The 26,035-nt window shown below is 38.1% G+C and overlaps 1 protein-coding gene across 1 annotated transcript in view; it reads left to right on the forward strand.

Moving 5' to 3' along the window:
• The window catches only part of FHIT (fragile histidine triad), a 590,052-nt gene that overhangs the window by 439,376 nt on the left and 124,641 nt on the right, over positions 1 to 26,035 (forward strand). Inside the window, exons 4-5 of the mRNA XM_014946619.1 lie at positions 5,619 to 5,764; positions 6,632 to 6,661. Coding sequence (XP_014802105.1) covers positions 5,619 to 5,764; positions 6,632 to 6,661 — 176 coding nt within the window. The remainder of the gene's footprint in view (positions 1 to 5,618; positions 5,765 to 6,631; positions 6,662 to 26,035) is intronic.

Here is a 26,035-nt window from a genome sequence, read left to right on the forward strand (position 1 = left end):
TTTTTTTTTTTTTTTTTTTTTTTGAGAGATTTCCTCTCTTGAAGAGGCAAGACTTTAAAAAATCTTTTTAAGAGGTCTCCTGAACAGGAACAGCATTTCCATCCCAATGGAAATACATCCCAGTGTGAGCTATGGATTCCTGACCATGTTACACACTGAAAATAAATCATTTTCCTCAGTTAAAACCTTTTGTAACAAATGGTTTAGAAAACTAACAATATTGGTCAAACTCAGGAGCTTCATAAAGAAGCAATTACCCTTTCACTTTCAGATACTCTGTGTTTCCCCCCTGTATTTTGTTCTTTTAAAGCCTAGCATATTAAGAAAATCTGTCAATTTTAATGTTTTTAACTGGTTCCTCAAAAAGACAAAGAAAAAAAAGAACTTTATTCCTATTGTTAGAATGTCAGTACCTGGAGAGCCTTTAATTTTTTCCTTTATAAAGCTTTGAATTGTTCTGTTTGAAGTTCAAATTCAGGAATAAAACAAAAGTCAAAACGGAAAGTATGTTTTCTATATAGCAAACTAATGGACTTAACCAGGAAAAAGCTGTGTTTAGTTCTAAAGCTTGTCACATAAAAGGAATTTTAACCTCTTTGGGGTTTCTTTTTTTGGTTTTCTTTCTTTCTTTGACCCCCCAAAGGCGATTTTTCCAACATTTCAGAACTACAGAACGTGTGTACCTTGGTGGTTATGTGTGAAAATTTATAATGGGCGCTTTGTGGGGTTGATCAGAATCCCATTGAAGGGAACACGGAGCCTGACTTAGATCTTAAATCTAGAATTACAATAATTTAGGCCTCAAAGTCAAAATTCAGGTAAAGCAAATAAAAATTGTTACATGTCTTTGAATTTCTGCTTCCACTCTGTGTTATTAGTGGAAGAAAAATTGCATTTGAAGTGGTCAGCATGCAGATGTTGGCCATGTGTTTTGCTTTTGTTGTAGAATCTGGGCCCCTCTCTCTGATCAACTTAAATTCATTATGCAGTTAACAAATGCTTGCTTTTCAGTAGTGACCCATAATCTCCACTGTGAGCATATCCTTAAATACTTGGATGTACATGGCGAATTTCTACTTGTGCTTGGCACAATTGAACATAGCTTTGAGAGTGTCCATGTGCCCATTGCAGAATCACATTGCAGTAAATGCCTCTGAATGCCAGTCTCAAAGGGCTCCAGTTATTATGGTTTAAAAAGTCAATGAGAGAGTGAAAGAGATTTACAGAAACGTGCAATCTTGACTGTTGAGAGCTGGCACATGTGTTTTGGCATCTTTGCTCTGCTGGTGTGTAGAAACTTGCTGAACTATGCTTGGTCACAAGTCTGAGCTTTTCCAAACAGGTTACAATCTTCGTAGACCAACAGGCAAAGGCTGATCATTTGACTTATGGAGGAGGCTCATGGGCTTTGGTGCGTTAATTAACATACTCAAGGTCATGCGGGGAGTGGGCTGCTGTGCCTAACATATAAGGACATGTGATTTTGTTGAAATCATAGGTCATCCTTAGGTTTTAGCTCAGTTTTGAGGGTAATGGGTCTGATCCACTGTTGCTTCACTGCTACTTTATAGTTATGCACTTCACTATTATACCTGGAGTTTCAGTGTACTATCTGCTGGTAGTCTTTGAAAGATACTGACATTACTAATTATTTAATAAATCTTTAATAGAGCTTGTAGTGAGCGTGAGGGTATGCATATTGATTTGTGTGTGCACATATTAGGAAAAACGCTGAGGGGTTGGACTAGATGATCTCCAGAGGTCCCCTTCCAGCCCCGTGTGATTCTGTGAAAAGAGTAAGGCTGTTGAGAGAATCCTGCAAGATCCAGAGAGAGGAATGCATGATCACAGATTATAATAAGTTGTTAAGGTTTTCCACTCCTTAAAATGGAGAAGTTGACATATTAAATTGGACATACTCTAATGATGTGGACTGACTCAGAGAATTTGAAGGAAGTAACAGCTGTGCACGTCAAAGCTTAAAAATAGAAACTTCATCAGTCAGTAGCGGTTTAGAATGAATGAAGAAATCACAAAATTATTAATTATAGTGGTTAGAGAAAGGAAACATAAAGTTCAAGCTTTCTGAAAGCAGAATGCTGTCTTCAATCATGCAGCACATCTGCTGGGTATCAGCCACTTGTCCTGCTGAGCCACTCTGTAAAGGTGGGGGACTGTTGCCCAAACATAGGCACCTACTGCCATTTCACGTACCCTAAGATGATTCAGGCCTCTAACCTGGCTGATAGATATGACACAGGGCATATGAGAGACTCCTGCGCTTCTGGAGTGGCAGCTGGATGCCCCGAGGCATCTCAGATGGCAGTAGATGGTTCTGTCTAAGGAGTAATTGCACGGAGACATAAGTACAGACTCACTTTCACTTGCATCTTTAATACACAGTCACCTGAAGCACATCAGTAGTTCATAGCAGTGTTTGCAGTGGGTGATTGCAGAAAGCAATGAAGAGTTTATTTAATTTTGAACTTAGGAAGAATTTTGGGGTGACTAGAACATCTATCCAGATTAAAATCTGACCAGGATATAAAGTTAAAAGCTATCTTAGTGGCAAGACTGTATTTAAAAACTATAATTTAAAGTTGCAGTGGGTGGTTGTTTACTTAATGACCTCAAATCCATGAATTCGTTCTAACAGTTGCCTTTTTATATATTCATAGTTAAATATAACTTGAATGTTGTCCTAATTACATTCTCATGTTAATTTAGCTCTGATTCAGAATTTCTATCATTATTCTTTGCAGAATTATTTTGAAATGATGGAAAGTTCAGTAAAGATGCTCCAGTGTGTGATTGTGCCTTTGAATTATTTATCACATTCAAAGACAGAACTATGGTTAAAATCTAGTTTGAGTTGTAAATGAGACTTGGGTAACGTGAGGAGGAAGTGCAGAAGGACGTGGTTTATTGGGTGCATTGTTTGATATTGTGGGAGCACTTTGAGGCCCCACATGCGTGGAGTTTCATAGCTTAATAACAAAACATCCATCCCACCAAAAGCAGATAAGACAGATAAAGTGTGGAAGAGGAGAGCGAAAGGTACAGAGACAACTTGCCCAAGTGACAGAGTGGATTAGTGATAGATTTAAGAAAAGAAAACAGATGTCCCGCCTTGGAACAAACAGCACTCGCATTGCACACTCTTTTCCTGCTGCTACGTGCTATGGAAACAAAAGCTCTCACAAGCAGCGTTTAGTTTTTCACAATGCATCACAGTGACAAGTAGTACAGTGTTAATGTAAGGTTGTAGAAACCATGATTAATGCAAAAATTCATACTTGTGGCTGTGGCCCTGAGCTAGGTAGAGAACAAACAATTGCTGTTGAGGCGTGCGTGAGTCTGAGAGGGCGAGAAACTGCTGGGGAAAAATTCTAAAGGAGAAAAGGAAACTTGTCTTAATGTAAGCAGCAGTTTTGCTAGAGGTAAGTGAGGGGAAATTCTTCATTTATAAATGGTTCGTTGACCCATGATAATAAAGCAGTGCTGCAGAAGAAGGATAATTATCTACTTAAGTATCAGATGCCCTAAGGGTAAAAGCTTCCCTTCTCTCCTTTTGAAAAATGAACTCAGATTAAACGAATGTCCTTTTTCCTGTTTTACTGTTGACATGGATTTCCTTTTTATGAGTAAAATTAATTAGTTTTTCTATTCCTTTATTCCCGGTATGGAAATCAGGTCTGCCAAGCAAGTTTCCAGCTCTTCCCTTGGGCCCCAAGTTCAGCCAATAGCTCCTTCCTGGAGGTGCTTTGTACAGTGTGCTGGGAAGGCACAAATAAATTACAGGAGCTTTATTATGCCCAGTAGCTTGCCAAGAGGCACAGCATTTTAGAACTAAAACCCCACAAAACTAGGCTTTTTGTCCCTGTCTAGGATTGGTTTATTTCCAAGTACCTGCTTTCTAAATACATATTTCTCCTTTATTAAATTTTATTGCCATAAGTTATAACAAAAGAAAAAGAGAATAGAGGTGGCATAGCTGATGTTGTACTAAAAAAAATGAGGGACAGATTTTCAAAGTAGATTAACACCCGCAGCTGGGGCCAGTCTTCTCCTGTTCTGTTGGGAGCTGCTAACTGTGGAGCTCTCTTGAAAAATCTGCTCCCACTTTAGCAAATATCCACTGCAATTTTGTCTGTTCTCATCTGGCCTCTGAAAAATGATCAAAACCTGCACCTACTTCTTTACTTCCAGAATATGTCTGGTTTTCTCTCGGATCAGAATGATAAATGTGATTCCTATGATAAACTTAGTAAATGTAAAGATGTTGTCTCTGTGTTTAGGAAAATAAATTATCTTTCACGTGTATTAATCCTTCTTTATTTCAAACATCTCATGCAGTTGTTGAAAATCAGGTTGACGTAACCTTTGTGTGAACCTGTTAACTACAGAGCATCTCCTAGTTACATTTCCTGGAGTACAGAGAATATTCCTGAATACCTGCAGGCTTCAAGATGCAATAAAAATAAAAATGGTTGCAATACAATGGCATGGAACTTAATTTTCTTCAAATAGTCCTTTGAACACTTGTTTTAATACTGAAAACATAAATTTTTAATTTTAATAGCTTTTGATCATGAAAGGTCAAGTGATGTTAAAGGTGCTTTTAAGGTCTTTATTCTGCAAACACAATACTGTAAGTCAGAAAAAAATCCTGTCTGCAGGGAATTGGAATGAGAATCAATTCCCAAGTGCTTGCTTGTTGGATTTACACAACTGAAGCTCTGCTAAGAATTCTGGACCTTATTAATAATGCTACAAAATTGACTTTCAAGTGAGGAATCACAGCAATTACTAATTTTTGTGAACACAAGAGATCAGGTGACTGTGAACAGCATCTGTGTACTTCCATTGTTTACTTTATAGCTTCATTCCACTGCCTCACAAAGTGCAGTCACCAAGGTAGAATAAAATCAATGTATATTTGTAGTGTTGTGAACACCGTGCTTAAAAGAGAATAGTCTTAATTATCTTAATGCATTTTTAAAAACATAATATTTATAACAAGTGAGCATTCCTTGTGAATGGTAATTTAAGTGATGTAAAAATAAGTGACCTGCTACTATCAGCGTAGCGTCAGCTTTTTTCGCATTTAGGTACCTAAAATTAGAGGTGTAGGATCAAGATTTTAAAAAATACATACCACATATGTCAAAAAGCTGTGAATTGTAAAACTGCTGTCGCAGACAACATACCCAAACCCATCTTAAATTCCTTTCCTTTAAATTCCTTTCCCCCATTTTTAATCACAAAAGAAAATGTCTCTGGCTTTCAGAGCTGTTAAATATGAGCATCTCCATACCTCTTCATCAAAATCGTAACTTCAAGTATGTGAAAATTTCACTTTCCTTTATATGTTTCAGTAGTAACATATAGTCCTTATTTTAGTCATTTTACCGTATCTGAGAGGTCTGAGAAAACTTCTGAACACATCATATAATTCCCTGTATTTAGCCTTGTGTTTTAGTTGCTCTTGCTATGATCTTTGGAGAGGAGGAATTTAGACAATTCAAAAGTAATCAGAAGCAGGTTACAGCATAGAGATTGAGTCCTCTCCTAGACCATTCAGACTTGTGTTTGTACCTTGACAATACCACCTTCAGATGTCCTTGTTTGTCCTCTACGGCCAGTGGAGCGTTTCCGAGACCTGTGTCCTGAGGAAGTGGCGGATTTATTTTGTACGGCACAAAGGGTTGGCAACGTGGTGGAGAAACACTTCTGCGGCACCTCGCTCACCATTGCAATTCAGGTTTGTAAACCAGTCAACTAAAAAAGAGTCCAATGGTTTGTTTTATCAAGCTTTCAACCTTCTTTCCTAGTTCAATGACAAAAGGATGTTCAAACTTCAAGGGGCAATAAATGCAAAATAATAATAAAAGAAGCATAACAACTGCATTGCAGTCTGCCAGACCTGCCATTGGAAAAAAACCTGAGGCAAACCAGCAGGAAAGTGTGGATAATTAATAACTGCAAAACTTTGGAATAAGACTGAGAACGCTCCCAAACGCAGTACTTGCTTGTATTTCAGCAAATAATCTTCCTTCAAGGAAGTGTTTGCAGAATTGACCTAGAGAAGGGGCTGCCACATCTCCCTGTTCAGCAGGTAACCCGCTGCCTGTGATGGAAACAGGTATTCCCTGCTCAGAGCTGTTTATCAGGCAGAGAGATGTAGACGTGTAAATATGTTATCAATTTTGACCTTTCAGTTATTTGTGCTGGGTGTTTTTCTATCAAAAAAAAGAGCTCTGTTTAAAGCAAATCAGGAGACTAAGCCCATTTCATTAGAATAAGAATTTAAGCAAGCATGTTTTGATTAAATCCTCACTTGTGGGTCTGATTTTATATTCACAGGGATCCGAAATCTATTGCTATTAAAAAAAATATGATCTAAAAGAATGAAAAATAGCAACTGTTGCTTTTGTGGTTGAAGATACAGTTTCTCACTTTGCCATGGGCTGATATGGAAAGACGCCTTGTCCAAAAACTTTGTGTTGAATGGTCCCCAGGAAAATATGCTAAATTAACATACAGTGAAATTGGATGTAAATTATTATTGGGTAAGATTTCTGAACCCTTCTTAGTTCCTCTAACCTGAAACTTCTCCCTTTGCTTACAGGATGGTCCTGAAGCTGGACAAACGGTGAAGGTGAGTGCTTGTTATGCAGAATACAAATCATGAGACAATTATAAGAACTAATAAAAGATCAAAGCTAGTTATCTGCAGACTATTGCTGTATTGTTATTTTATCCTTGAGATCAAAAATCCCAAGTGTACAATAGTTGTAAATACTTTTTATTGCAATTGCACAGGATAATGGTTACAGGTTTTCTTTCTAGACAAAAAATTTCAATCATGAAAATATCTTTTCTAAGCTGCTGGGTGTATTTATGCAAGGAAAGCCTTGGAAAAGAGGCATCTGTTTAAGTTTTTTGTTTGTTTTATGGAGAAAATATTGTCCTTCCATTCATAATCTCTTTGTTTGTCTTTTTATTGCCTAATGAGTTGTAGCTAATTATAGGAACAGTTAAACTGAACCACGTTATGAAAATATACCTTTTGTCTATGCTTTCTCTCTACATATTCATATCACATTCTTATTGCTGAGGTTCAAACGTAATGGAGCCAGTGAAGCTTAAAAACAGATTTTAAGTGTACTTCTGAAAAAAAGGCGGGGGGGTAGGAGGGGGATGGAAGAGAAGGATTTATGATTATACTCTCGAGTAATAACATAGATAACATCCAAGATGGCTCTCCAGCCATGTTTCACTGCCTCATAATGCAAATGCAAATGCACGTGTAGTTAGATTATATGCCTGAACATTAGATAAAGGCTATTTTTTACATTTGGAATCAAAGGAAAGTCAAATATGGCTATGGGTTAGCACTTTGTAAAATCAGATTAGATGCCTCAAAGAAGTTGTTTGGGTTGATTAAGATAACTAGAACAACCAAATGATGGCATGCAGAAACATTGTACTTCTTTTCAATTTGCTGTACTGACCTTATTTTTTCTACTCCTTTTTGTTGCCGGCTTTGAATATTTAGCAGACAGGTAATAGGGAGACAGTAGAAGAAGTAGAAAATTCCCAAATTTTGTGAAACTGAGGAGTGATTAAGGAACGTAATACAATTTACTACAGTACTGTGACAAAACAGGTTCCTCAGCTCATGACTTAGGGTGCATTGAGTGCCTTTCACTGGGAATGCCTGTTGATAGGTGAAAGTCTCAGTTTAAATACTTTCCTAAGTAAGTTTTGTCATTAACACCAATATGTTTTAACAAGCAGATCACAGGATTTCTTTTAATATCTTGGACAAATTTTGTTTCTGTATAAAGAAAGAGTTTATAGGAATGATTATGTTAAATTAGAGAAAATTTGCTAGCATGAATGAGCAAAACTAGATGTAGAATTCCCATCCTCTGTAATTGTGAACAGTGACAAATGCCTATATAGGCCTTTAAAAGCAAGGAATTCTGTATCATTTTGTATTCGTACTGGAGACAAAGAACATTAAGTGTTAATCTATCCAATGCATTGCAAAATGGTAGCCACCCTTTCATGCTTCATTCTCATACTTTTAAATAAGCAATGAGATGAAAATGACCTGCTCTTACAGCTGTGAACCCCTAGTCTCCATAATGAAGAGTGTATATTCATAAATCAGAGGTTAGCAGTTTGCATTTCTTTACTTTTCTGCATCATTGGACAACACTGTAATTTATCATCATCACTTTGGGATGTTTATCATCCAAAAATGCCAAAAACTATTTTCTTCAGAGAAGTTAGAGCTATCAAAACTTGAATTGGGGAAGAAATTGTTATGATCAAGATCTTCTCTAAAGTGAACAATAGGGTGGATACATAAATAGGTGGTTCCATTTAAACTGTTTTGAATCAGAAAGTTTGAAAAAACACCTATGTGATCTAAAAATAATTTATTAGATAAATAATTTATCTAATTTATTAAAAAGAATTTATTGAATTAAAATTAATTATTTTAATTAAATCAAATTGATATTTAATAAAATTTAAACATTAAATATTAACTATAATATTTAGTAAAATTTAATTAAATTAATTTATTAAATTAGAAATAATTTATTAAATTCAATGTCAGGTGTTTCTATATGTGTTTTTCTTCATGTATAAGAATGAACAATAATCCACTATTCCTCTAAGGGAAATTTAATTAAAATTTCTTAACATTATTTATTAACATTAGAAACATATTCTGTAAGAATTGCTGTAAGAACAGCAAAGCGACACAATAAATATCCATGGAGGTTGTGGAGTCTCCGTTTCAATAGGGTATGCAAGTGTATGTTAGGAGCTAATCAGATGTGGCTCATATTGCTTTGAATGGGCTCACATACCAGGTGGCTTCAAGAGTCCTTTCCTTGTGTATTTTATGTACAAAAACATGTACTTACCTGTTCAAATATAGGCTACTGTATACATGCTGTGCAGGAGAAGAATTGCAGGAAGCAGGGGAAGAGTAGTGGCTGTTGAATTGGTCAGTGCAAAGCTTTACTACAAAATGGGAAGTGCTATCAGCCTAGCTGAAGACAAAAACTGACTGAGAAATTTTATGTGGAAAAGATTAGGAAATTCTCTTTCTTTGTCAACAAGAAGGAATGGTAATGTACGTTCAAGAAAAAACTCAGACCTCAGTTTGAGTATGAGTCTCAGGTCTTTCTTCACGATGGAGATGCTGAAAATTATACGTACTGTGTACTGCGGTGTCAGGATATTTAGTGGTGCCTCTCGGACTAAAACTTTCCTAATTACCTAATGAGAAGCTGTTTATGATGTAACATGTAGCTCCGTTACTGCTGTACTCTGTTTCTTGTGGATACTGTCCTTCTTTGAATCTAAGCTAGCAGAGCCAGTAGGACAGCATTCTAGGGAAGCTTATGGTCCTGTCAAATTCCCCCATTATTGGAGTCTGTGTGTTTGCATTGGGCAGGTCTTTGGAAGAAACTATACCTACCCTCAGCTCATTGATACTTTGGATGTGTAGAAGGGGCTCTTCTTGCCCTTTAGCAGCTGGAAATATAGATTTGCTAAGGAATTCTGAACCATGTCCCAGGTCTCAGACCATGAAATAAAACAAGATATTCCTTCTTCATCTTTTTCATAGCTATGTATAGATTGTGCCTATTCCAGCCCTGTCACCTATTTATGAGAGGGACAAATGTGCCTCTCCAAGGGTAGTCACAGACTTGCACACTTTGTGTTTTATTGTAAGAAGTTCTTGCACTAAGTTATAGCAGAGAACTCAAGGGTCTCTGAGCAGCATGTCAGCAAGCAGAACCCTCTTCCAGCATTAAAGACATTTTGAATATTTGTTTCTTCTTACTTGAGAAAGGAAGAAATTTGTGTTTAGGTCCTCTCTATAAGAATATTTATCTCTGCAATTTTGAGCTCTGTTTTTCTTGGAGATTACAAAACCCACAGTGTCCTTGTGCCAGGAATGGAGGGTGAGTTTCATGCTGGTTCTGTTTGAGAATGCCTTAAATATCCAGGCAATTTCATGGATCAGGGAAATCAGCTCTGCATCTTAATGCAGGGCTCTTATTGCTATGTCAAGTGAGTGACGTTTCAAGATTTCCTCAGTATATTTTATAGCCTGCTTTTCAGCATCAAGTCAGCAAATGCTCTAGCTGCCTTGGTGGATGTATAGCATAGTGTAGTATAAACTCTCAGATTTACCTTTTATGTGAGATTCAATCACAAGAAACTCCGTGTACTCTGTAAATGCTAAACAAATCAAGCTGGCAGGAGCATGATGCAACTAATTTATCTGTAGAGACAAGATAATATTGCACAGCAAGTGTCCATTGCACAAACACATATGAACACATACTCTATTTTGCAGCAGTGTCGAAGTCTCCAGCAGCTCAGCACCTCCACTGTTATCCATGAGTAAGTGCCAGTTTGCCAGTTGCAGGTTCACCTAAATAAATGAGAAAGCCAGGCTGATGGTGGCAGTGTGGGTATATGTGCAGAAATTTATTTTATATGTCACACATTTCACTAATTATTTTACACTGACAACATTGTCTCACCATTAGTTTTTGATGTAAATGTTTTTCTTTCCCGTATTTTTTAATGCTGTGTTAAATCAATTCACCTGGCTTGCATTGTTTAGAAATCTTAACCTGAACTGTGGAGTCTGGGGTTTATTTAAGCCCACAGTAGACCACTTTTTCATACTATTTGTCTAGTTATCCCTGAACCTGAAGTACTGGACTTCAGGTTTGAGTATTTAAATTTAATCAGATCTCATTGCAGACTGATTGCATCAGAAGGATTAAATTCACTAACTGCAATACTTTTGATGCCTCAGCCTGCTTTCCCTGCAGACTAGCAGATGTTTAGTGGAGTATTGGAAACCACCTTTGCTCTTTTAAAAGAACAAAGAAAAGCTGGTGTTTGAGAAATGCAAAGACTTTTCTTACCTCTAAACAAATATAAAAATTCAAGTAGAAAAAACATGGAATAAATAAACAAGTTTTTGAAAAACAATGTGTTCTGAAACATGTGAACAAATGGTCTGGTTTTCTTTATTCTTAAAACCCAAGATTCTCTTGAAGCTTGTGGGATGTCCAAAAATGATTTGATGAAATACAGCAGTGTCTTTGAATTGCTTTGAGAATGACACTAATAATATTTGGTTGGAGAATATGTAATATTTCAGATAGGTAATTGGTACAGCAAATTCAGCAGTCTCAGGGCTGCTGTGTCTGTTTTGAACTCATAATTTTCTTTGTATTTTGGTACTGTACTTAGGTTGGGGTGGGTTTTGGTGGGATGTTAGTGCTGTATATTTTCAAAGCTAGGATTATACCACCCCTTACAGAGATGGTGAAGCACCTAGAGCATCCCTTAAAGCCTTTTTCTAGCTCTTTGTTTTCTGCTCACTCTAAATAATAATTCTTGCCCTTTTCTTCAAGGCCCTTTACAAAATTTGCATTGAGTGCAGTCTTGGGTATGTGTGGCTGAAAGATGCCTGGTAGAAAAGGACCTGGGGGTATGGGTCGACAGGCAGCTGAATATAAGCCAGCAGTATGCCCAGGTGGCCAAGAAGTCCAACAGTGTCCTGGCTTGTTATCAGGAATAGTGTGGCCAGCAGGACTAGGAAAGTGATCGTCCCACTGTACTCAGCACTGGTGTGGCCACACCTCAAGTACTGTATCCAGTTTTGGGCTTCTCACTACAGAAGGGACATTGAGATACTGGAGCATTTCCAGAGAAGGGCAACAAAGCTGGTGTCGGTCTAGAGAACAATTCTTATGAGGAGCAACTGAAGGAACTCGGGCTTAGCCTGGAGAATAGGTCTCCCCTGATCCTCCTTGTTGCTCTCTCCAACTACCTGAAAGGAGGTTGTAGTGAGGTTGGGGGTTGGCCTCTTCTCACACGTAGCAGGAAATAGAACAAGAGGAAATTGCCTCAAGTTGCACCAGGGGAGGTTTACGATGGATATTAGGAAAAATTTTAGGAAAAAATTCTTCTCTGGAAGGGTTATTAAGCATTGGAACAGGCTTCCCAGGAGGTGGTTGAGTCACCATCCCTGGAGATACATGGTGCTGAGTGATGTGGATTAGAGGTAACTTGGCAGTGCTGGGTTAACAGTTGGACTTGATGATCTTAAAGGTCTCTTCCAACCAAAATGATTCTATGATTCATGTGTTGATCAAATTCTCCCTTCAGTCCCTTGGCCAGACCTATATCTTCTATGATGCAATTATTGGATATAGCCCTGGAGTCCAAACTTCCCCTGTTTTTTGTCAGGTCCTTGCTCCTGTTCATTAAGTTTAACATTTAGTTTTTGATTGAACTATAAGCTTTCCAGGAAAAGCCTCATGTTGCTTTTTGTTTGCCGTGCTTTTAATTCAAAGATGGATCAGGTGAATCAGGTGTATCTGTAAACCCTTCCTTAACACTAATAATAATATACAGGGCACAGAAAGAAAACGGTTCGTAAGGCCCCCTTAATTTGTACAGAGCTGTTCCTGTACTTAAAACATGGTAACAGTTGACAAAAGTAAGAGGTGTCTATGTTCAGTGTACACCCATGTAAAGTTATGGAGGTTTTTTGAAGACTGAAAGACATGAAAGAAAATTGAGAATGTGGAAACAGTCTGGTGATTGATGGACATGACACCACCCTAGCTGAGAATACCAAAGGCTCCAAGGTGCTGATAAATTGAAATGATGACCTGGATAATGAAATCTGATCTAGAAATATCGGGTTGTCAAGTTCCCTGAAGGGATGAGGAGAGAAATTTTTGAAAGACTCTCTTTAGCAGTGAATTATGATGGTTCTGAATCTGGATGATTTTGAATTTCCAGTAGTGAATGTCATGACATGCTGTATCCATGACTTGTAAAGTAATATCATTCTCTTTCCCTGGACAAACAGAATGATCTATATGGACTAGAATGTAAAGAAATAGAAAAAAAAAGCAAAATGGGATTAAAAATGTGCAACTATAAATGAAGAAACTAAAAGAAATTTCAAAAGGTATAAGTTGACGAATGGTAATGAGAAGGAAGATTTTACTATTCCATGCCAGCAATTCTACTCTTCTTTCCTGCCATATGGATTTCTTAGATGAATATTCTCTTTAGGTAGTTTAATTCCAAAAATACCCCCAGAGCTAGTCAGAGTTATTGACACTGTCTAAATTAAACTATAATAAGCAAGTAAGTGGGCTCAAGTGCTTGTTTAAATTGCCTTAGTGTACAGATATTAAAAATCACACAGCTCCGTTGACCACATCCAGCAGCCAGCTCTTCCCTTGCTGGGCACGATCCCCTTCAGCTGCAGAGCACTGGCCACTGGCTTTTTTGTTCTCCCAAAGGTGAAAAGGTGAGAGCTAAACTGCGGGTAATGCCTGCAGACCTGCAAAGGTACTTGCATGTGCGTAACACAAAGGATGTGTGCACTTTGCAGAATGTCTATTAGAGCACGGATGTGCCTGTCCCAGTCCCCAACAGCCACATCATATGTCAGCAGAGCCCTGCAAGCCCTGGGAGAGGGTGGCTGTGCCAGCAGCTAGTCCAAGTAGAAAGGCAGCAGTCACCCCATGGAACCTTGCTCATGCTGGGACATTGCTTCACGCTGCCCACAGTGACCTGACTGATGACTACAGGAAAAGGCTAAACGCTGCCAGGGCTCCCCATGCTCTGGCCTTCTGGGCAGCTCCAGGACAGCCTGCTCCTCCTTTGACAAGAGCATTTTACATATACTTTTTTGTTTTTCTTCTGGTATGTGTTCAGATATTTACAATTTTCATGACAGAAGAATCTCGACCAATTCAGTCATTCAGAAGGTTTATTGGAGAGGTTGAAAGCGCTTCTTTTTTTTCTCCTATAAACAGGTTTACATTTCAAAATAAGGAAGTATTTCTAGCTGAAAGGTGGAAAAATTTTCCTCTGCAAACAGGGTATTTTGACAATAAAACCCTTTTCTTCATGAAAACAAAACCTCTTTTGGAAATGCTTTCTGTTTTACTGAATTGACATTTTATGACCAAAAAAGCAAACAATAATACAGGGAGGGTGGTTGAGAAATACATGAATTGCTCTATGTGCTGCTCTTCATTTGCCCCACAATGACTGAGATTAGAATCAAAAATCCTATGTTTTAATTAGAAAGTATCTTTCATTTCTTTGTTCCCAGGTTTCAGAAATATGTTTTGCATTTAAATAATTCTGTCTCAGAGTATGTACAATCAATCAAATGCCACTCTTGAGTACAGGTCCTACAAATGCCCTATTATACTGTAAATGCAAAACCTCTAGAAATCCCAGACAATGCATGAGGTCTAAAATCATTAATAGCGCAGTCAAGGCTGTCTGATTAATTTTTGTGTGGTTAGTGTATGAATTTCGTTCCAAGCTCCATCTCATCCATAATACTTTTTCTCTTTGTCAAGCTCATATCTTATAAACCTCTTCATTTAACAGGGAATTCTTGCTTTTTTTTTTTTTTCATTACAAAACATTGCTTTCAATTGGAATGTAACTCACTAAGAAATCTGCAAAAGCATCCTTCTTTAATTCAGATGTGTAACTTGATGCTGTTCTGTGTTTTGTAGTAGGTGAAAATTGTATATTAAGTAAGTGTCATAAAGCTAGATTTCAGTTTAATTGGTTTCTGAATAACTCTTCCTAAAAATTAATATAATGCTTTATAGCAGAGTCTTGTGTGCCAGTGCTCTGACCTCATGTGATTTTGCACATTTGTCTTTGCATTCTTACCTACCAGGTACTGCTTTTGCTTCCTCCAAACATCCACTGTAAAAAGATTTCTATGCTGACCACAGATTAGAAGGGATGTCAGAGGGTCATGTGCATAACAGACTTCTTTTCTTCGTGCCAACCTCTGCCTTCTATAAGCAGCCATTCACCCACACTTAAACTGTTTTGTGGTTGAGTTTATTGGGTGTTCTTGCCCAAAGGCATTCTCAGTTGACTGATTTGTGTTAAACTTTGGTGCCTCAGCTGTCAGGCTGGATGCTATGACATCCCAAGTCTCCCAGGGAAGGGCAGAATCACAGTGCTTTGCTCGTGTTAATGACCCAGTTTCAGCTAGACAAAGGGAAGCCACTTATTAGTGTCCTGGCTGCCTTATCAATGCAATAATATAGAAAATGTTAAGCTGGCTCCGTGTTATTTTTCCCCTAAATTCACCTCCCCTTCCGAAAATGGAAGAGCTGTCTACTTGGAGCTGTCTACTTGAAGCTGTCTTTTCAGCTCCCCAGAGCCTGCACAGCTTGAATGTGGTTTTTGCTTAAAAATGTCAATAGGAAAAGAGTGTATGTAAAGTTTTTTTGTGTGATAGCAAGGGAATGGAGGCCTTTCCTAGCCCTATGTTCCTTTATCCCATGAAAAGAGTAGGTGGTTACACTGTCCTGTAATCTATTGAAATTCTAAGCACATCTGAAATACAGGTACATCTGATTTAGTCCATGCTTTTTAGTCTGTTCTGGCAACACCGTGTTACCCCATGTAGGACTTTCTTTCAGAGAAAGAAAAGCCTCTGCTTGAAATGATTTAGAAATGGAAAAACTAAGGTTAAAATAATAGAATAAAACTTGCTCAGCAAGCTCCAGACAGGCTGACAGGGTGAATAGTATGTAATATTTTTACTGTTTAAAAAAAAAAAAAAAGAGTAAAAGTCAAGCATTCTGGATACTGCAGTGTTTTTTTTGTATCATGCTCCTTGCAAGCCAGGCTGGACAAGCCAAGAGCTTCCTGCAAAATAAGGCAAAATCCCTCCCTCAAGCCTCACTTCTCCCATCCCTCTTGAAAGCTGCTTGGGTGCCCTCTGGTAAGACCACTCATACCATGTCCTTTAGAGGCAGCTCAGTCGTAGGGCACTGCCCTGCTCTGGCCATGCCAGGAAAGCTCGCCTGTATCCATCACATTTTGTTGTTCCCTGAGTTTTACATCTGCACCACGTGTTGCTTCTCTCCAGAGCTTTTCTCTTTCCCATCCCTTCTTCCATGACCCGGGCTTTTGCTTTGTGCAGGGTGCAAATAGGATCCTTTGCTATGGCAGTCCCAGGGAGAAGGGGCAGCAGCCCCAAGTGGAGAACCCTGAGAAGGTAGTTTGGTTTTCATTATGGATGAAATCCATTAAGGTTATGTCTCTGTGGACAGACGCAAACAGTCTGAACTTGTTAGTAAGGGTTTGGGTCTTGGCTAGGAGCCCACCTCTACTTCTGGACTGGGAATGACATATGCAGTAAGAACAAATTTGGTTCTGCCTGTACCTATATGCAAGGACTAGTCCTAAGTGTGTGTCCAGATGTGTCCATGCACACGTCTCCTCTAAACAAATCCTGCCCAGTAGAGCTTCAGAGGAAGGCTCTGCAGCCAGGAACAGGGGAAATCTAAATTCCGTGGTAAAGGCGGAAGATTGGGAAGACATCCTGTTTTTGCTAGATTGCTCAGGTCTTTTGAAGGAGAAAAATGGTTTCTCCTTTGGTAATCTCCTAGCTTATTATCTCTGAAAAATCAAACCATTTTCTTTTCTCTTTCATTTATACTTTTTGTGAGTTACCTTTCTCATTGCTACCGTGAAAATTTTCATTTCATGTTGTCTGCCTGGCATCACTGATCCAAATTCTCCCTGTGAGAGGCTGGAAGAAAATAAACCAGACCAGATGGAAAGTGCTCATGTGAATGATTGTCTTGATCTTGCTTGTAAAGATGTTAGAATCTGAAATGCTGAATTCCTCTATCTGATTTCATGAATGTTGAATTTCTCTTTCTGATTTCAAGGCTACTTTTAAGTACTTAAAGTAAAGAGAATGCCCAGAGGCAGCACTTTGTTTTGCTTCCTTTTTCCTTTTTTTTTTTTTTTTGATGGATCTTTGAATGAGCTTTATTAGTTCACCACTGAGAAGGTATAGAAAAGACAATAATGCTGTGATGTTTTCTCACCTGGCCTTCCAGCACACCTCAGCTGGAGCAGAGTTATCATTACGGGATGGTTGGTCTGTGCAGATTGAGGAGTGGATCAGTTCGCACTGTATTTAGTGGGTGCTTATTTCTGCAAGTCCGTCATCTCTGAACTCAACAGAAGCCATTCTTTCAATTGTGGCCTTTTGGCGAGGCCACTCTGAGCTACATCTAGAATTATAGCTAGCAGAATATGAATGTGTAACCTGTCTTCAGTTCTGAGTCCCACGGAAGTAGAACAACCTTGGTGTTTGAGGCTTGATTATTCTCTGGTATGAATTGGACTAAATCAATGGAGCTTTTGCTGTTGCTATACAAACATTTTTGACCCTACTTGTGTAAGCAACTTTTTGATTTTGTATAGTTTCACTTAAACCTACAATTATTAGTCATATAAAAATCTAGTCATTTCAAATGCAAAATAGAATTTTCAGAAAATAAACTATGAAGCATAACTTGATATAGTTTTATATTTTTTTCTTTAAATATCTTCCACTTCACCTGAAGAAGTTCACTGTTATAGTAACTATCAAGTGGAAAAGAAGTAAGGAAATAATCCCAGAATTTATTAGGTTTTAATAAACTCCCCTCAGTGCACATACATTTAGTATCTTTCATTAACATTAATGAGAATTATGTATGCATCCTGGGGCGAATAGGCACTGTTGTTTTATTTCTTTTCCTTCTTTTCAGTATTAAATCTTGTCCTGCAGTCAGTTCTATAGGGCATACATACATTCCTGCTGCTCAGTTATTTGTTCTACTTAATATATACAGTTTGAGCACCTCCTTTTGCATAGTGAGGGTAGGAAGTTCATAAATTAAAAAAAAATTTAACAGAATTTGTGGACACACATAAAAATAAGGGATATGCAAATTAATGAATTAATAGATTGCTATTGATTACCAGTAAGGCCTAATTAAATAATAAATTTTCCCCCACACAATTACTTGTTTCATGTTATTAAATGATCAAATCCATAACTAGTTTGGAAGCACAAGCTCTTAGAATTAAATGAGGTGCTCAAGAGAGCAAAGTTGTGTTTTGGAGCAACAGAGACAGAGGCAAGGCCTAGTTACATGGATTTATGATTTAATTTTCTATGTAATCTAATTTAGTGTAACTATTGAGTTTCTAAAAAAAAGAACTTTGATTAGATTTTGTTGACAAAAATAAATACAAAATATAGGATAGTTTATTCATTATCTGTAGCATATTGAGAAAAGTGACTCGTGGGTATTTCTGTACCTGAAGGGGCCTTTTTACCCCATTTCCTGTGCTTTTAGCTGTATTCCACAGTGCTCAGTCATCCTCCAGGCCCCATCCAGGTGTATTACGTTACAAAGATCCAAAATTTGGAGGATACAAAACTCATTTCTGTGGGAAACTTTATTTATTTTGTAGAAATAACAGCTTCATCATCCCTCGTTTCTGAGGGTAGACATCAATATTTCGTGGAGACTGTTAAGTATGGGAAGGTCGTGGGAAGAAGGCGCATTGGAGAAGGAAAATAAGCAAATAAAGCTCTTCCGTTTGACATACTTTCACTTAATTGGGAGTTTTAAGAGCGGGTCGTGGAAGCAGGAAATAATAAGTCTTTCAGCTAATTCCCTTCTGCGTGAAAAACACTGTGTGCCAAAACACTGCTGTCCCGGGCGAGAGAACTCCTTGGGTGTAATTCCTCAGCGCAGCGCCGTGCCACAGCAGTGCCCTCGTGGCGTCTGTGGCTCAGGTGCTGCCTACCTGCTTGGCGCTATAATTAACAGCAGATTGCAGGACAGGCAGTGGCATCTCGTTCATTAGCGATTAGGGCTGTGCTGTGCTTGCATTTGCTGGGCTTGCCTGGCAGCAGATTGAAGCAGGGAGACGAGATTGCTTGTTCTGCTGAAAGCACTGAGCCTACCTGCCTACGGGCCTGGGCGTGCATTTCATTGCCATTGTGCTGGGGAACACGCTATGGCCAAGCTAACTCACTGCAGCTAAGCCTGCAGTAGGATTTAGTAAAGCGTATCGCCTTGGGCAGAGCACTGTTCTAGGTTGGCTTTACTTGATGGAGCATCTTTGTGAGATGCCCTTGAAGTCTTATGCTTGTGGTTACAAATCCTGGCCTTCGCTCGCCTGAAGCCAAGGTGCTGCCTTCATGGTGCAGAGCCAGCCGAGTGCTGGTTCCCCTCACCGTGGCTCCCCGTGGCAGTGGGTGCTGTTCACTGGCAGCACGTGCACTAACGGCCCTGACAGAGAGGAATGTGCAAGCAGTGAGCATTTAGGGACACACAGCTTCACTCAACACTCTCTGAGCTCTGTGCAGGGATTCAGCACTCTGGGGACTTTGAACCAGTCATACCTGAGAAGAGCCAAGGTTGTCCCTTCTTGAGAACTGGAAGGGTTCCTCACATAAAATGCGTGGACACATTTTTTTTAAACCCCTCTTTCAGTTCTTTCCATTTTCTTAAGATTAACATCTTGAATTTCCGTATTAATCTTTCTAAGTGTTTGTTGAACACCTGGATACATAAGCAAAAAAGTTGTTCTGTAGTTGCCTGCCTGGCTGACTCTATAATTAGCAGCAGATTGCAATGAATGACTTCCTGTTCCTTAATGGTAAGGGCTGTGTTTTGCTGACGTTGGTTTGACTTAACCTCGGCAGGTCTGGGTTGGCAACAGATGTCAGCTCTGTTCAGCAGAATATCTTCTGGTCACTCCAGTTAAACAGGATATGTCTCTATAGAAGTGAAAGGCAGAATATTTGCAGTAACAGTTGAGTGGAACTTGCAAACAAATTTCAATACACAGGCAAAGACGGGTTGCAAACCCTATTGGGAAATGATAAATTGCTGTTAAATGTTATAATTATCCCATGACATTCAGGACTGAAACTAAACTAAATTCTGCTGAAAACTTAAAATATAATGGGGAGAGGTAATATGATTTAATAAATTAGCCACAGAGTAAGTGAAAAAATGAGAACACAACAGAAAATTAATATTTATCTTTTACCAGTGTGTAACAGGCTTTGTTAAAAAATGTCTGAAAGCAAAGAAGAGTTTGTTAGACAAATTATAATTTTAATTGCAGACGTAATTGATTATACTCAGCATGCTCATTAGGTTAAGGGAGAATATGAGTCAACTCTCAAGGTCATTACAGTAATAGATATTGTAGGCATGTAATTTGTGATAAGCTGGTTCGTGAACATCTAATTGCTCATTCATGGCAGCGAGTCTGGCACTCTTACTCCCCAAACACCTCTTCGTCCAATTTATTTAACACCCCTTAATATTCCAGGGTCAAATTTACTACAGGAGGTATCAAGCAGTGAATTTTCAACCTCCAAGTTATTACACCACTTCACCCTTTTTGTGCCTCAAAGACAGAGCCTGCATTACTAAAAATTAGTGGTCTGGCACTAAGCAGGGTACATCACAAATAGAAATACTCACCCACAGAGACAAGCTAGAATTTCTCATGGAAAACAGCTGTTCCCTGCCCTCCCCAATGGCAGTCATACATTGGAGTAGGATGCCAAAAGAGATGTTCTTTTTTAAAAATGCACTAATTAATCAGAACTTTGTCTTCATATTGTTCCTCGGAAGAACATACAATAATAGTGTTTGTTAACTCTTTCATTATTATTTTATTTCAAGCTTTTGACAGAAAGTCACTAATATTAGCTGTTTCTCTGGCTGAAAATCAATTGGAATGTCACTTATCAGTTCTTACAACCAGACAAAATAGAAAGAATCGCTTACAATGTATATCAGCTATATGTAACAATTGTACCTCGCTTTGATATAATGCTATATTTACTTAGGTCTCAGAGAATAAATCACTCTCCTAATTACTGAAGTGCAAATAGTTGAAGTTACTCATCCAGGGCCAGGCAACAGCACAGGGGTGGCACTGGAAATTGAAGCCAGGCATCCTGAGCTGCAGGTCGACTCATTTTCTGCCTCCTCTGTACAGTCATTCTGTCTTGACACAGGATCAAACTGTTCTGATTTATTAATCAGTACTGTCACGTTATGTAGCATTGCGGAGTAGTGGCTGAGGTAAGGCAATCAAAGTCATTCCCATTAGATGGAGAAGTTTGATTTGGTGTGCAGTGTAAGGAGAAAATGTATCTTTTCATTCAAATATCTTTCGCTGTATTTCAGGAATCAAGGATTTGGGGTTTTGTTTCAGATTTTCTTTTTTGTTTTTAATAAATAAATAACATGACTCTAAGAGAAGCATAGCTTTCCTTTACAATAATTTCATTATTTGCAGGATATTATTTTCACTTGACATGATGTAGTGCATAATTATCTATTGCTTATTGCTGAAGAATGCATTAGATATAGCTATAGATGTTTATATACCAAATGAATTCCAATATGATTTCATAGCTATTCTTTGTTAATGTTTTTGGAAGATTCAAAGGTTTGAAGTCCCTCTTTGAAAAACGATCCTATCTAGAAATGTCATTTTCCATATACTGGCTCTACTCCAATCTTAGTCCTTCGCGCTACAATTTTGCTCTTTAAAGAATTGTCCATAATGATATATGTTTGCTAAACCTCTCCTTTGTAATATAGAAATTACTATGTTGACTGCCTGTCTGATTGATATTGCCAAAAAAATCCCCATGCTTACCAATATATATCAATCCCTATAACCACCTTGTAGATTGACCTGCTGAAAAAAATTGTTATGCAAACACACTGCCATCTGTTGTGTAGTTATTCTTCAGTAATAGAACATAAACTGGAGATATGTCAAAGTAATTTAGTAAGTTGACAAATGTAAAATGAGCCTTGATAAATATAGTGTTTTACACTGAGTTTTATTAATCTTTGTCATCTGCAAGAATATAAAGGTATACCAGTCATTTTAAAGTCCAGCTTGTTTTGTTTCATCTGTGAAATGCTGATATCAGAGCTTGTTATGAGGAACATGATGTGAATTATAGTAATTAATTAATTTTAAAATAAGGATTTAAAGAATTCTGTGGTTGATACTAAGCCTACTAAAAATTCTGGGAAGATCCAAGCAATTTATAAGAAAGTCAGTAAGTCATAAACATCTTCATTTAATGAGTTCAAAGTGCACATTCACATTTATACTGGTGGTTTTGCTACCTGTTCAAGAAAGTAGATGTGGAAGTATCACTCACTTCAGATGTGGGACTTATGTTACCTAAATATAACAGGCATCTCCTAGAATCAGCTGCTGTTATTTAGGAAGAATATTACAGTAAAACTCTACAAAAAAATGAAAAAAAATTATTAGTCGGATTCTTGTTCTATAAGGGCAGTTCTCAAAATGGTGTTTAGACATCCTGATAATTAATGAAGAGGTTTCAAATGAAGCATTTTCCAGTATCCTATCTCTTTGCTAATTTCCATTTTTTTCATTAAGAAAAGATAAATTGTATCCAATTATTGAAAATTATGTAGGTCATTATCTTGAATGAAACTGCAATTAAACTCAGTTTTCATAAAGAAAGAAGAGGTTATCTTGTCATAGTGTAGGTGTTAGTGCTTGGCTGGCACTCCTGCCTTCAGGCCAAGATTGTATTAGGGTCAAGTCCTGCATCAGACTGAAAAAGTGTATTTGACTGGGACTGTACTAAGAGACTTTTAGACTTTTAAGTGCCCTCAAGAACTGGAGTCCGAATCACAGTGGTGGTAGTCCAAGTGTATCTTCACTGTCTCATAGCGGGTTTTATTTAAATAATCAGCAGGGGATAACCCTTCTATCCTAAGCAGAGATTACCTTTTCCCATGGAGACCAAACATGAGCCCTGGTGGAGTTGACACGGGGTGATCTGTTTGCCTACACCAGCAGTTTCCCAAAATGCTGTGCGATCCAGAGCCAGCCTCTGTTTTCTAAGGCTGTACATGAAAATTCAGGTTTTGTCCCAAAGGACTGATAATTTCACTGCAAATGGGAGGTGACAGAGTGGTGAGAGAGCCCTGCTTGATCCTACCCCTTTTTCTGCTGCGAGTCATTCTGGGCATCTCTTCCTCCTTGTGCCAGCAGCCTGCCAGGGCAGCGGGCAGCAGGGTGGGAAGCTTCTGGGCTTAAGAGGAGAAGGGAAACCTGCAGCGATCTATGAGAGCAGGGAGATAACATCCCTGAGGAGCAAATCTGAGAGAAAAGGACAGGGATGAACAATGATCCCAAAGAACAAGCTGAGCAAGATTCTCCTGTACTTGCTAGGTCTTTAATTTGACCCCAAATAATCTTTTTTTTTCTTTTAAAACAAACAAAACCAACCAAAAAAAAAAAAACCAAACAACCAAACAAATCCCTAAAGTCCTAAACAGGCCAAACCTTCAGTGTGACCACAATGAGACAGGCATAAAAGCAGTTGTGGGAAAATGGGTCTGATACACCAAAAAGATGAGGAGATGTATTGTGACCAGTGGTACCCAGCTTGTGCAGACACACATCGCACTCACCAGTACAACTTTCAGCTCATGGTGGAGCCATGTTCACCCCACGGCTCTCCAGCTCCAGATAGTATTTCTATGCACTTCACAGAACAGGTGAATTTTATAGACAGAATTAAGGAGGACTGTAGGGACAACAATATTTAACTGCTTACATTACTCAAAACGCTATACCTGAGGAAATGTAAAGAAACTAAATTTATTCTATTTTCTAACCAAATTTAATAAACTAATCTAACCCTCTAACTTATATTAAACTACATTACAGTTTTCATATTAGTTTCACCTTAGATTTCACTCCAGTTATTATAGGTTTGGCTGTAATCACTGGCAATTACAGCTTCCATCCTTTTCCAGAAACTTACGATGTGAAGTGTTTTGCAGTTTACACTTTTTTCTATTTATTGTTCACATACAGTTGGATGTACTAATAAGCATTTCCATGCAAATAATTATCATCAAGATTTGATATCCATAGAGAACAAATGCTAATACAGTTAATACATCAAATATGAAAGAGGCTTTTAATTCAAAAAAGAAAAAAAGATTAAAAATATTAGCTTTTTATATAAAAAGCATTTGCGATGATTATAAATTCTATTGAGCTTGCAGAAATCTTGAGCTTTGAGTTTGCAATATCTCTCATTAATGTTTAGCCTCAAGAAAGAGTTTATAATAAAGGGACTTATGCAGACAACAGATAAATAGAAATGATACAGCCAAGAGGGTTGAAGAGCCCTGGGTGTGTTTGTTGTCATTCTACCATGCTGATTTCCATCAGAGGTGCTGAATATGCTAAGAGCTGTATAGAAGATGAAGTGAAACGCAATATGCATTGATAACAGCCAAGGCTAGAATGTCAGGAAATTATTTTCTTTTGATTTTCCTCTAAGTTTCTTTTTCTTGTTATTACTTCCTGTGGGATGGAAGAGGTTAGCCCTGATCCTGCAAAGTCAGCTGGTCTGGCCTAAACCTGCAGATCTTAGTGGAATGGTAATTGGGAGAAATCTAATGTGCCGTAAAACGGAGGTCAGTGTGGGTAATCTAGTGTCCCCTGCCGGTTTTAAAAACTGTGAGTATCTCATGCAGATTGGAAGGAAATTTTATCTGTGTAGGCACTGTGTGCGCCTCGTAGCTTCGCTGCTGCTTTGCACTGGTATCCAGGTCCCCACTTGCTGCAAGAGTAATTTGTACTGGGTGGCAGACACTGCATGATATAGGAGGCTGGGAAGTGAGAAGACTCAAAACGCAATGAAGAAGGGCACAGGGTTGAGGTTTGGTGGGAAAGGCTGGTGTGCTCTTGTCTACAGGTTGGGTTGAATGCCGCACAAGGTCAGCAGGGAATGGAGGAGAGGGAGCTGTGATATTTGGGCAAAGTGCCACCACCATTTTAAGCCAAATCCTTAAGTAGGCTGGTCTGGGATCATGGGACTTGGAAATGCTATATGCGTCTAAGTAGAGTTGAATATTCATCCCTAAATAAAATCTGCTAAAAGTAGTCCTGCAATGAAAAGTGAAAATGCACCAAAAGTAAGAGCACTATCAGCACATTGTTTTCACAGTGTTTACAAGAAATGTCTTTAGTGTTCTAAGGCTGAACAAAGAGAGGGCTTTTCTTCTAAATAGATTTTTTTCTTTGTATAGCCCAGTCAATAAGTGCTAGTAACCTTAATCTCCTTCCCTAAGCGCCATTATATTTTATGAATTTTTCATATAAATTAATCACTGAAATATTTAAGTCTTAATTAATTAATTACACCAGGAATTTACAGCCAATGTAGTGTGATGTCTGTTAGAAAAATGACTTAATAGGCTTTCAGTCCTGCCGTTGTTCTGGCTTGTCAATGAATTACTTAAGTGTCATTTGTTAAGCAAGTTAGGTCAATAAAGTACTTTAGTTGTTTTTCAGTGAGTGAGCATTATTTCCAGATAATGTATATCTAATTCTCTTTTTCACTTTAGTCTATCTGCATTGGCTAGTGTGGGTTATTATTAATTAGCCCTTCATAGCAGATTAGGCAGGAGAGATCATGATGCAGTAATAAGTAAAGGTTCACAGAGACAAAATTCTCTAATTAGGAAGTATGGCTTAGTGGTGAGCAGTGTCTTCAAATGGATTGCCATCTGTTAAATTAAAGCTGATTTCCTTCATTTGCTTATATAATGTTTCTAAAGAAAGTGGCTCTTTTTATTTATGGAAATTATATATTCCCTTTCATTATTTTCTCTTAATTGATTCTGCATTCCTGTAATTAGTAAGCAATGAAAACATACAGTGCAGGAGAAGAGCCACAGTAATGGACAACATGACCCCCTAGTAATTGCCATATGAACTGTGGAACATCGTTCTGCTTTAAGATGTTCCTTTTGATGTGTTTAGATTTAAATGAATGTAAATTCAAATTCCTGTTTCTAGGGGAATGGGCTGCATCAGTTTCTGTCCTTTTTTCATACTGGTTACAGCAAACTCTTGAGTAGGCCTAGATACATAACTTCTTGCCTTTTATGCTAAAAGACAAGGATTCTTGCTTTCCTATCCCTTCAAAACTTAGCAATTTGGTTTGTAATGAATGAAAGAATTAATCCTGGGTTATATAAATAAGGAC

This window comes from Calidris pugnax, unplaced genomic scaffold (assembly GCF_001431845.1).
Source record: "Calidris pugnax isolate Ruff unplaced genomic scaffold, ASM143184v1 scaffold81, whole genome shotgun sequence".
Taxonomy (NCBI): Eukaryota; Metazoa; Chordata; class Aves; order Charadriiformes; family Scolopacidae; genus Calidris; species Calidris pugnax.